The sequence below is a fragment of the Protomyctophum parallelum genome, assembly GCF_964188405.1.
Source record: "Protomyctophum parallelum genome assembly, chromosome: 10".
Lineage (NCBI taxonomy): Eukaryota > Metazoa > Chordata > Actinopteri > Myctophiformes > Myctophidae > Protomyctophum > Protomyctophum parallelum.
Genome location: NC_139704.1, coordinates 10,909,124 through 10,922,138, shown reverse-complemented (window position 1 = coordinate 10,922,138; position 13,015 = coordinate 10,909,124). Strand labels below are relative to the sequence as shown.

The following is a 13,015-nucleotide window of genomic DNA, read 5'->3' as shown; positions in this document are numbered from 1 at the left end:
GATCAAGGTAGACGCCATAGGAAGGCTCAACACTAGCCGATGCCCCTAGAGATCCATCCCAAAGCTTCCCTCAGGGAGCACAGCAAGCCATCTAGCCAGCAAGCCTGCCCAGTCAGCCAACGCAGCCAGTCAGCTCCGCCAGTCAGCCAGTGTAGAAAGTCAGGCTGCCAAGCCAGAGCATATCAGCCCTTGCAGTCAGCCATTGCAGCCATACCAGCCTTGCTCAGTCAGCTCAGCCAGGCCTCTCTTGAGGCCTGGCTCTCTGTCTGCCTGGCCCGGTCTGCCCTGCCCTGCCTTGCAGCAACAGAACCAGCCTTTCTGGAAAGCCAGCCAGCTCAGAATGCGAGCTGAGCAAGCCAGTGCAGCAGCAAGCCCAGACTAGGTTACCGCAGCCTTACTGTGCAGCCACAGCCACTCAGTCTAGACCAGCAGGAGCTGGCCAGGCTCCAACCCTTGCAGCGCAGCCTTAGGCCGGACAGTCCCCCTGCCTGCACTTTGTTGCCTTCCTGGCCTGTCTGCCTGCCTAGGCGCCTCGGTCTTCCTGTCTGTCTGCCTTGGCCTGCCAGTCTGAAACTGGTTTAGACTAACTGCGTGCTTGCCAGCTGCGCTGGCTTGCTGAGCTCGTATTCTGAGCTGGCTGGCTTGCCAGCAAGGCTGGTTCTGTTGCTGCAAGGCAGGGCGGGGCAGACCGGGCCAGGCAGACAGAGAGCCAGGCCTCGAGAGAGGCCTGGCTGAGCTGACTGAGCAAGGCTGGTATGGCTACAATGGTTGACTGCAAGGGCTGATGTGCGCTGGCTTGGCAGCCTGACTTTCTACACTGGCTGACTGGCGGAGCTGGCTGGCTGCGTTGGCTGACTGGGCGGGCTTGCTGGCTAGCTGGCTTGCTGGACTCCCTGAGGGAAGCTTTGGGATGGATCTCTAGGGGCATCGGCTTGTGTTGAGCCTTCCAACGGCGTCTACCTTGATCTTCGTCCTAAGAAAGAAAGACAGAAAAAGAAACACACACACAAACTCAAATATGCAGCTTCCACATGAGGAAGGCAGGCAGGCACGCAGGCAGGCACAAGCTGCCTGCGTGCTTGCTTCGCCCTCCAGTTGCTGCTCCAGTTATTTGTTTTCCCTCAAACCCATCCTCAATGTGTTGGGTGAGGTTGAGCTCTGTCCAGCACAGGACGGGACGGAAACCAGCTTGGTCTTTAGTCAGCTTGGTGTCTATGAGTGGTATGAGGCGTTGGAGTAGCAGCCTCTCTTGTAGGTGATGCAGAGGAGGGAAATGGGTTGGTAGCTCTTTGAGGATGATGGGTCTTTGCCAGGTTTGGGGATTGCAACCACTTTGGCTTTTCTCCAGACAGAAGGGATGGTTTTCTGTGCCATGCATGTGTTCAGCATCCCCACGAGCCAGGTCTTTGCGTTAGGTTCCAGGTGCTGTATAATTTCTGCCAGTATGTCATCAATCCCTGCTGCTTTTCCGGGTTTCAACTTTCCCATTGCAGTTTTGAGTTCTTCTAGGTCGAAGGGTTTGGTTTGAGGGCTGGCTGATTGTGGTTGGTCTGATACCACTGTGCAATGGTATTCTCCTGTGGGTCGTGGCGGTGTTGGTTACGACTGTTGGCCACCAGTTGTGATGCAACAGAGTTCGCTGTGACCGTTGTGAATTATGGGTGGCTCCCTGAGGTCCTTGATCGCCATTGGGTCCAACAGTGGTCATTGAAGCGTGCACACACATGCACACATGCACCTACACACACAGGGGCACATGCGTATGCACACCTGGACCTTTAAATGAACAACAACACAAAAACTAAGGCACTGGTGTCGGACTTCTGGTTTACCGGAACGGGGTTCAACTCCCTGCAGTGCCCTGCTCAATGTGTTGTATTTCATTCATTGGTCCATGGTCTCAGGTCATTGAGCGGCACGCTATAGTGTGCGATTCTTCATCATTGTTGAGGATTTTTTAAAGGTGAAAATCAAGGAAAAGCAAAAGGCTATAGTCCATGGTCACGGACCGCATACTGGTCAAGGTCATTTACTAGTCTTCTAAAGGTCATTTATACTGGTGAAGATCATTTACTAGTCTTCTAAAGGTCATTTATACTGGTCAAGGTCATTTACTAGTCTCATGAAGGTAATTTATACTGGTCAGTCATATACTGGTCACGGTCATTTATACTGGTCAAGGTCATTTGTACTTGTCAAGGTCATTTATACTGGTCAAGGTCATTTACTAGTCTTATTGAAGGTCATTTATACTGCTCAAGGTTATTGATCAATATCAATGACCTTGATGACCCCAAGGTCATTAAGTGGCATGCTATAGTGCGCGATTCTTCATCATTGTTCACGATTTGAAAAAAGGTTAAATCGCGGAAAAGCGAAAGGCTATAGTCCATAGTCTCGGAGGGCATACAAAAATGTGTGGTGCTATACAGGCCGTTCTGGAAAATTTGGGACAGAGGTTCATCGTTGGCATCCAGGGAGTGTGTGTGCAAAATTTGGCATCGACCGGGTTAATGGTGCTGGAGATTAGCTGTTAACAAACTGACGGACACACACACACACACACACACTCACTCAGAGTGCAAAACATACTCTATCCCCATGGCTTTGGCCTGGTGCCATACCGTTATTAATTATTGCCTACAATGTCAATTGTGAAATTACTTTACCGTTGCAATGCAAAATTTACATTTCAACGAATGGACCTCGTAAAACAAAACAAAAACCAAGGCACTGGTTGTGGTACTTCTGGTTTACCGGAATGGGGTTCAACTCCCTGCAGTGCTCTGCTCAATTTGTTGTATTTACATGGTTCATTTTTATTTTCTGCTCATTGTGTTGCCTTTTCATAGATGATAACCCCCAGGTTCTTTAATGTGTTTGCACTCCCTACAGTTAGGTTACCAAGTCTATTTATTTATTATTTCTGTTCACTAGAACTAGAACCAATTACCAAAGTAGGCTTTCTAATGACACAACTCGCCTTTGTTTTTATGTGTAGCAAAAACGTTCTTTTTATTTACGCCAAAGAGTAGAGGCTGGTCTGCATTCATGCGAGCGGGGAAGTTTAGAGTAACATAGCTCTAAATGAAACGCATTAGAGCTATGGACCAGAGCTAGTAGTCATAGCACTTCATGGTATATGCATAGTTTATATAGTTTCATTATAGATATATTAAACAGAGAGGACTGGAGTCAATTGGGTTATATTATGTTTAACACTAATTTGAAGCTGTCAAAATCTGACAGACTTCTGGCGGCCATGGCCACGCCCACCTTTTGGTAACGCCCACTTTCGGCCAAGCCCACAAAAAGGACCCCCCATGTCATTTGCCAGGCAGGCTCCACTCTCAGACAGATATTTGGCTCCGTCTTATGAGCTAATTTAGAACTTCCTGTCTGAGAGCTAGCTAATTTAAGACATCCGGTTGCCTTCAGAATAAAATAAGGTTATTTAATTCGTTAATTAAATAATTGTCAATGCCCCAAGGCACAGCACTTTTTTGAGCGTTGACCTCAGTAGAAGGTCTGCTGCCGTGAATTTTACACCTCTCCCACTTAGCGGAGAGTGGGGTGTGGTACAGGACATCTCCCCGAATGCGTGGGTATACTGCATCTACAAGTAGTACAAGATAAATTGAAACCATTGACACCTACTTCGATGGTTCAGTTGTCATCTATGCCGGGGAATTTAGCAGCTCTCATTCAAGCGTTTTTTCAAAATCCAGGTCACACATTTGATTGCAAAACAATCTGTGGTGTCACTCAACAACTAGTGAATAGCATCTTACTTGGCCTTAGGAATGCACAATGACCCATTAGATTTTATACACAAACTAGTAGTTTGGTTGAGTATGTGTGGTGTCCACACAGTTGTTCAAGCAAAACATACAGACATCTGTACATTCTGTGCCTGGACAGTTGAAAGCAATTAACAGAACAATAACGGAGGACAATTTGGAAGAAGATGATGATGATGTGGTTTTATGCAATGAAAGTCTAAATGACAATATGTGTGAAGCTATACCATTACCAATTCTAACATTTCTACAACAGACATCTGCTATCAAAAAATGTCACACACGGCTTGAAGAAGCAGCAGCGCAGGACTCAACATTTAGACGGAAACTTGAGAAATTCAATCTAGCCAACACATCAGTGTCATTAGTGTCTCAGAAATGTTCTAGGACAGAAGTATGCACCATATTAAATAGATTTGTAGAATACACACTTCGGTCTCCTTTCCTTGGAGATGACCTGCTTTGCCTGAAAAGTCTTAGTCTGTATAGTTGTACTCAATGTGGTGACAAGGCCTTACCATCTACAAAGAACATGTCACAATTCATAGTGCAGCCACTTGACGTGTCACAAAAAGGCATTTTAGACACTATTGCACAAATATTACCTGCTCAATCTGAACAATGTGAAACATGTCAGCAGGAAAAGAGCTTATCAACATATGAAGTAATTAACAGCCCACAGACCTTACTTCTCCTGTTAAGAGCTGGCACAAAAATTCCAAAAACGTTCAATTTATCCTGTCTGTACCACCAAAATGAGTATGCTTTGACCAGTATGTGTGTATTTCTCGACAGGCCACCATATGCGTCATTGTACATCCTTAAAGATCATAAATGGCATATCTGGAGAAATGAATCGAATGACACAGCAGGCTATACCTTTGAGCTGATGCAAAGAACATCCGCTCGACAGCACACAAAGACAGTAGTCACAGGTAGTTTCTATGTCGTGTCATACGAGAAAATAAACAGTCGAGAAATAATCAAGTTTCGTCAGGACAAACAAATGCATAAATGCACAGACAGATGCAATCAACGCACACAAGTGACACCCATTCCAAAGCTAGAGGTAACTCCTTGACCTGACTTAGCTTGCGTAGAGAAAGTGATTTCATGTCAATGCCCCAAGGCACAGCACTTTTTTGAGCGTTGACCCCAGTAGAAGGTCTGCTGCTGTGAATTTTACACCTCTCTCGCTTAGCGGAGAGTGGGGTGTGGTAGAGGACATCTCCCCGAACACGTGGGTATGTCCAGATAGTTGCCTCGCGGAGGCCTCTTTGTCCAGTGTCCATTCTGGGTCCGGAAACCTAAAACAAATTCCCTCTGCACAGCCTCTCATTCAGTGACAGTGACCCAGGGCCCGTACCACTCCGAGGGAGCCATGCTCTCCGCTGGCCGACTCCTCGGAGTCTAAAACAAGCCAGCCTCTTGCAGTGCCACACAGTGCAAAAAGAAAATTATAATCACACTTGGCATTGCACACAGTCACACACACACAAAGTCCAGTGATATAAAGTTGGCTAGTTATGTTATGTTCTTTGACATAACTGATATTTAGTCAATAAATGGAAAAAAAAATCTTGTTTAAGAATTTATACTGCTAAAAAGTGTTTTAATGATTGTGTGAGGAGTAGCCTCAATAATTGGAGCGAATCCTCCTGATGGAGAATGAAACTGAATACCACCTTTAAAACCACAAATTATGCCCCCACATATTCTCCCATTTGTACAGTAAATTACCAACATTGTAACTTTGACAAAATGTTCTCTCAATGCTTTTCCTTCTAGGAAGAGGCTGGAGCCTCCATGGTGGACAGGATACGCACAACCTCAGTTCGCTGCGTGGGTGAGATATGCTGGGTCATATGAACAATGGAATCCATTGCAATGTCTGGGTTAGCTTGAACAAAGCAACAAATCTGCTTGAGGATGTGGTCCCTGCGGATGGACTTGATGTTCTCGTAGATGATGGACCTCACACCCTCTTCCTCTGCTTGCTGCCTGTCGAACCACTCCACCACCTCCTTATTGCTGTCCCACAGATAGGCCTTGTCAGCGCCTTTAGCCTCTACAAACCAGCGGTGTAGTAAGGCTTGGATTTGGCCTTCATCCAGCTCACTGTTGGCCTTTCGGATCTTGCTCTTCACTGTGTCCTCCAACAGCAGACGCCGCAAACGCCAGTAGAAGAACTGACGGGATGTCTGCCATTCTAAGATATCCGTGATGACGCCCTTCTCCTGCATGCGACCTGGGGTATCATGAAGATCTGCAAACTGCACGGCCACCTGGTGATAGATGGGCAGGAGAAACTCCTCATGCTCCTTCAGCTTGATCTCCAGTTCCTTACGCTCTGTGGAGCTTAGCTCTGGAGTTCCAAGTCTTTCAGAGAGGCTCATGTAGATGGGATCTATCCTCCTCATGGTCTTCACCAGGTCTTTCCTCCTAAACTTGATCTCCACAGTGCCTTCAGGCTCCAAAACTCCACCTCGGCTGTCCTTGTCAGCATACATCTCCATGTGGCATGGGTTGATGGTGGGGTCTATGACCACCCAAGACCCTCCTCTCAGCTCAGCCTGTGGAGGGATGTAGATCAGCACCGGCTGCTGGAACTCCCTGAGGCCATCCACAATGTAGGCCCCAAACTTCAACACCTGGTCATACATATCTTTCATTCCTCCAGAGAAACCCCTCCAATTGGCAAACACAATTAGAGGCAGGCCTTCCCTGTTCAGGTCCTTGATGGCCTGGGCTGTTTTGAAGGCGGAGTCTGGGAACCAGACCTGTCCAGCCTGTTGGATAATCTTGGCCTCTGAGTCCGGGTTGGCCGGATCAGCTGGGATTGAGAGCTCTACAGATCTGGTCTCCACAGCAACAACTCCAGTAGGTATCCCACCAAGTCTGGCTCTGCCCACCACCACACTCTGGGCCCATGGCTGCATGATCTCCATGAAGGAACCATGGTCAAAGAAGCCACTCTGCCACGAACCCTTAGACGTCTGGCTGGGCCGTCCACTCAGCATCCAGCGAGGGTCATAAGGAGCCTTGGACGGCACAAACTCCACTGGGCGGGATATGGGATCCTTGGCATGAAGGATGGGCACAGGACTACTTTTACACATGGGCATGTAGGAGAGCCACCTCAACAGGGTTAAGACTCCCTCAAAGTCATTACACACAGTACTGTGGGTCACACCATTGTTGTGCATGATCTGGATTCCACCAAGCTGGTTATTTGACGTGTACAGTTCTCTACCCAGCACCTTGTTGAGAGCTCCAGCTCCAGTAAGGATAATGTGGGAGTTGTCCACCTGAATGGTGCGCTGACCCAGCCTCACCAAGTAAGCTCCAATTCCTATGGCTCTGCATGTTACCAGGTTCATGGTAATGATCTCCTCATATGCCAGAGAGGACTCTCCGGCAATCATGCCAGAGCCCTTCAAGTTCTCTACACCCAAACCCTCCTCCTTCCCAATGATGGCAATGATCTTGTACCTAGACTCTCCCTCATCCTCCACATGCTCACAGTGAACAGAGTTTAAGGCTGAGACTTTTGTGTAATCATGTGGGGTCAGGTAGAGGTACTTGAAACCCTTGTCGGGGTCAGATGGGTCCTGCCAGGCCACCTGGAACATGTGCATTATTTCTTCTGCCAAACCTATGCGAGCACCGCTGTTGGCGGCAATGTAAATGCGAGGTATGCCGCTCTCTCGTGCCATTTTAGAAGCCTGCAGGAACAGTGTATCCTCCTGAGGGCCGAATGACCCTACCTTGTGCGTGATGTCGTTGCTGATGACAATGATCTCTCGGCCTGCTGGGTACTCTGGAGTCTGCAGGGTCATATGCCACGCCACCATACCGATCTCATTTCCTCCTGGCAGTCGATTAATCCGCACTAGCTGACCATTTGAGTCCAGTACCAGCTCTGTAAAGGTGAGCAGCTCAGAAGGCAGAGGGCATTTTGGCAGGTGGGCATATTCTTGGGTGGAATGCCACAGTTTCCTTAGAGCCTGTCTGAACATCTCAGGGAAGTCATAAACATATGTGGTACCCAGGGACTGAGCCTGGAAGCGTTTGGATTGCAGCAGGTCCTTGACGACATATGGGGTGTTGATGAGCATGCCATGTAAAGGCCCCTGCTTGTCTCCATATGCCTGGAACATGATCTGGGGGTCTTTTGGACCAACCTGTCCCGTTCGAGAGTCGGTGACCTCCTTGTACAAGCCGATATCTAGGTGGTAGCCCGACTCATTTGTAACGAACATGCGGATAGGGATCTGTTTGCCTGTGGGCGTCAAGCGGATGTTGCATTTCAGCTCGGCTTGGAGGACACGGAGCTTCCAAAGGCGACTGCCATAACGTATCACCATGGAACGCAGTGACTCCTCAATCTTCGAAGGGTCAATGATGACTGTGGGGACAAAGTTGAGGAAGATGTGGTTGCAGTCTGTTCGTACGGTGGTGTTGTTAAAGGCCACCTCTAGCTCATCCATAGCTTCCAGCAGGAAGCGCTCTGCCTCATTGTGAAGGTACTCAAATGATGCCTCCTTGGTGGTGAAGTCAGAGTGGCGGATAATGGCTCGAACAAAGAAACGGTAGTCTTTGACCTCTGTGCCTACTTCTGCGTGGGCAGCACCCAGGTACAGGTGCATCCTTTGGTTGGCACAGGGAATGGCAGTCAGGGCAAAGTTACGCATGCGGTTGAACTCCAACTGAAAGCCCAGCGCTGGCTCCAAGTGACGATAGATCCTATCCTCCTCAAATTTGTCTCTGGCACGGAATGTGAAGAACTTGAGAAACTCTTTATGAAACCTTTGGTCCACCACATAATTGATCTGTTTTCTGAAGTCCTTCCGGGCCACTAGGAATGTTAGTCTACGGATGCCATGTTCAAACAGCACAGATTTCTTTGACTGAGTGAACTCCTGGAACATGGCCGCCAGGCCATCATCATCAATGTCACTGTCCAACGTTATAACCACATTCAGGATGTGAATTGGTTCGTCCAGAATACTCTTGATGTCCTCAGGGTATAGCACATTGTTTTTTCCCTCTGAAAAGGTAGGCCTGGGTGGTGGAAAGTCAGAGAAACAGCCCAACACATCAATAATGTTCCTGGTAAACTCCTCAAAGGAACAGAAAGACACCATGACACCCATGCGCTGGAACGGCAGTGTGAAGGAAGTGTCCAGCACAACATTACTCATGCTGGCCATGTGCACCACGCCATAGTGATTTAGATTGGATGAAAACAATATGCTTTTCAAGGATTTCGAATGTGAATCTTTACTCTTCTCTGTATTTGTATCCTGAATTTTGCTACCCTGTGTTTTAAGGTCCTGAGTCTTAGCTGCTTGTACATTTGCATCCAAAACTTTGATGTGTGGATGTTTATTTAGAGTGGGGATGTTCCCTCTGTTGGGGTGTGATGTGGGAAGCATGAACTGGAACTCCACGACACAAGTATTATCCTTCAGCTGCCGATGCTGAAAACTGTTTACTTCATAGGCAATGTACGCTCTGCGCACGTACACCTCCAGGGCAGCCATTCTGACCACCTGGTTACTGTGGTAGAAGAAGTTTGTCAGGACGTCAAAGATCGATGTCTCTGACAGTATCAGTTTCCGCAGGTTCTCGATGCAGGACTGCTGCCCGTACATTTCGATAGCAGAGAGGAAGATGAACTCCATCTGGTTGTGTCGGAGCTCATAGGAGGGTATGTGGGAAGCTATCCGAACCTGCCTGGCACGCAGCGCCACCTTGGCATTCGTTGACTTGCTGAGCTGGGTGAGCTCGGTCAGGATAGTCATCAGCTCTTCTGTGAGTGGAAGATCACGCCCACACAGTTGGTCAATCAGCATAGTAACCAATGTGTTCTTTTTTGTGACCTGGGCATGGGAGAATATGTAGTTGAGTACATTGGCCATGTCACCTTTATTTTCTTCACGTAGTGCAAATACACACTTATCATAGTGTCCATTCTGGAACTGGCTCTCTACTTTGAGGTACTGTCTGAGCAGGTCCATCACCACAGCCTTCATGTGGCCCTGGATGCCATCGCGATACTTCTGCAGTAGGTGGACAATGTTCTGGGTGTTCATAAAGAAAACATCTATCTCTGACTTGCTGTTCAGTGTAGCCACATGGCTATCCAGGATGTTGGTGATCTGCTGGCTTGGAAACTGGCACAACACTGAGGTGATGTTGCGGGCGTATTGTGCCATCTCTTTCTTGATGGCTTTTTCAATGGTGGGGGGGATGCGACATGACACGCTGGTCATAATGTCCTGCAGCTCCAATAGAGGCAAGGAGGGGTCTCGCACGGTCTTCATCAATGTCTCCACCCACCCCTTAAGCTTGACACCAAAAAAAGGTTCGGGCAGGCAGTAGCCGTTCATGATATGAACCAGGTGGTCCAATGTTCTGTGGAAGACCCTATGCACATTCTCCCCTCTCGTTACAGCCTGGATGGTGGGCAATGCCCCTGTGTACAGCTCTGTGTGTTGAACTCTGCTGGGGTCATCCAGCTGGAGCTTGGCAATGATGCAGCCTTGCTCTAGTGCAGCCCCAGCTCTTTTTACATTGTGAATAATACCAGATTCCGCAGAGGTCAGAGTCATCACCATTTTCATTACCTCTATCTCAGCATAGCAGTGGCCAGCAGACACATGCCCACCGTCCTCCACCATGCACTGGATGAGTTTTCCTGCCGAGGGTGAGCGCAGCAGTGTTGGGTCATACTCCTTCTCAAAAACACAAGTCCTGTTCCCGATAGTAATTCGATACCTGTCCACCTCCTCTTTCATGTATGTGGTGTAGCTACTGCCATCGTAGGAGAGCAGAAGGCCTCCATCACTAAGGTGATGGACGTCTACCTCAGCAGAGGAGTGGTTCATGATGACCACATAGGAGATGGGAGACTGGCGTGTCACAGTCAGGGCATACTTGGTGCCTTCGTAGATCAGCTCCAAATCCACTGTGTTGAGAAGTGTGTGTGCCGATAACACCTGGCCCCTTTCCAGTGAGTGCAGGAAGTTGGACAAGCTGTTCCTCAGGTTGACATCGGCTACATGGAGAGCACCACTTATGATCCCAAGCATGGTGTCTGGACGCTCTGCCTGCATCTTCTCTGAGATGAGCCGGTCCAGCCAGCCAGTGTCAATACTGTTCTGCTGGAAGCTCTCCATCTCCAGCAGCTTTATAAGGTATTGTACTGTGGTCCTGAAGTCTCCCCGGATAGACAGCTCCTTCAGAGCCACTACCATGTTAGAGATGGCTTCCTCGCGATTCTCTCCCCAGGAGAAACAATGTCCAAACTGGGAGTCAGCAAACTCGTGCAGACCACCTGCCGCAGCAACACTGAAGTAACCCCAAATGTTCTTATTACTGCGGAAGTTTAACTCTTGTACTGTTCCTGAGCTTGGCTTGAAACCCTCATCTGGGTTTTCACTGGTGATGCGGGTTGCAATTACGTGGCCCCGAGGGGAGGGTGCTGTGGAAAGACCTTCAAAGTCAATGGAACAGTCCCCCCAAGGCTGAACCCCATACAGAATCCTAATATCTTTAATGCGGTACAGAGGGATACCCATGGCAATTTGCAGCTGTGCAGCAGGCAGGTTGACATCAGCCACCATTTCAGTGCATGGGTGCTCCACCTGAAGACGAGGATTGAACTCTAGGAAGTAGAAGCTGCTTTCTTGGCTGTAGAGATACTCCACTGTGCCAGCACTCACGTATCCAACCATCTTAGCTAGTTTCACTGCACACCGCTCCATGTCTTCAAACACGTCTGCAGTAGCAATGGTAGCAGGAGCCTCCTCTATGATTTTCTGGTGCCTTCGCTGCACAGAACAGTCTCTGCCGAATAAGGAGATGGCATTGCCGTACTGATCAGCCAAGATCTGCACCTCCAAATGGCGAGCATGCCTGGCCAGCTTCATGATGAAAATAGGTGATCCTGGAACTTCTGTCTGAACCTGTCTATAGAGGTTAGGGAAATCATCTGCGCAGCTGACCTTGCGGATTCCCTTTCCTCCACCTCCTTCAGAGGCCTTCACCATTATAGGGTAGCCCAAAAGCTCTGCAGCCTTTAGGCCAGCCTCCACATTATGGATACAGCCTTGCTCATACAGTTCAGAGGGAACATTGATGATCTTTGTCTTTTGGTTGCTGTCTGTCCACTCTACTGTCAGACCTGTCCCACTCCAGGGAAGGGTAGGAATGCCAGCGGTTTGAGCCACAATAGAAGAGGCAATCTTGTCTCCAAGAGCCCACATGGCCTGACTTGGGGGACCTATAAAGGAAATTCCATGTTTTTGAAGCAACTCCGGGAGTTTAGGGTTTTCAGAGGCATGGCCCCATCCAGCCCACACTGCCTGAACAGGTATGCGTTTAGCAATGTCCAGAATAAGATCTACATTGGCATAGTTGTTGTTATTGGTCCCCCCTGGCACAAGCTCATGAGAGTCAGCCATTTTAATGTACTCTGCATTGGCATTCATGTCCTCAGGGGCCACCATGACAACAAAGTGGACAGCCCTTTCATTGCGGAACATCTCATAGGCCCAGCGGCGGATGGAACGCATACATTTGACTGCGGCAATACCATTGTTGGCAATGAGGACCTTCTTGATGACCTTGTTTCCACCAAAGTGGTTGACGAATTCAGCAGGGGAGGCGACAGTGAAATCCCTCTGCAGGTCAATGCGATGACGGTCCCTTCCCTGCTTTACTAAGTGCAGCTGTGACATGCTCGACCTTAGGTGGCCGTTGATGTGGTCGAAGCCCAGCTCAAAGGTGCTATCTGGACTAACAGATGATGGTGATAGTGAGTGAGAGTCCTTCTCCACCAACGGTGACTCTGGCTTCTCCGAGATCTCATCCTCTGAGTATTCCGCTGACATCGAATCCATGATGAAGTGTGAGTCCAGTGCCATAACCACAGTGGTCTTAGCAGGTGCGCCCTGCAATGCCATGGCTGGACAACACGAATGTAATGCTAAAACATTGATTCCAAAATATAAGTTGCTCAATTCTGTTCCACATTTCTTTCACAGAGATGATGATGATGACGTCATGATGGGCTCATAAAACATCAAGGGCCTGTAACAGCAAAGATGCCAAATATGGCATTAAGAATCTTTAGACTATTAGGCATCCCAAAGGAATCTCGTGAATATTTATGAACAGAGTAGAGGCCAGTCTGGAAGTCCATAATT

The 13,015-nt window shown here is 48.5% G+C and overlaps 1 protein-coding gene across 1 annotated transcript; it reads right to left on the bottom strand.

Moving 5' to 3' along the window:
- Nucleotides 1-5,584: 5,584 nt before the first annotated feature.
- Nucleotides 5,585-12,791, bottom strand: LOC310865575 (acetyl-CoA carboxylase 1-like; the record flags this gene model as incomplete). Its single annotated transcript, XM_083774745.1, has 1 exon — nucleotides 5,585-12,791. The coding sequence occupies exon 1, from the start codon at nucleotides 12,770-12,772 to the stop codon at nucleotides 5,585-5,587; it is 7,188 nt and encodes a 2,395-aa protein (XP_083630871.1). The 5' UTR covers nucleotides 12,773-12,791.
- Nucleotides 12,792-13,015: the final 224 nt, after the last annotated feature.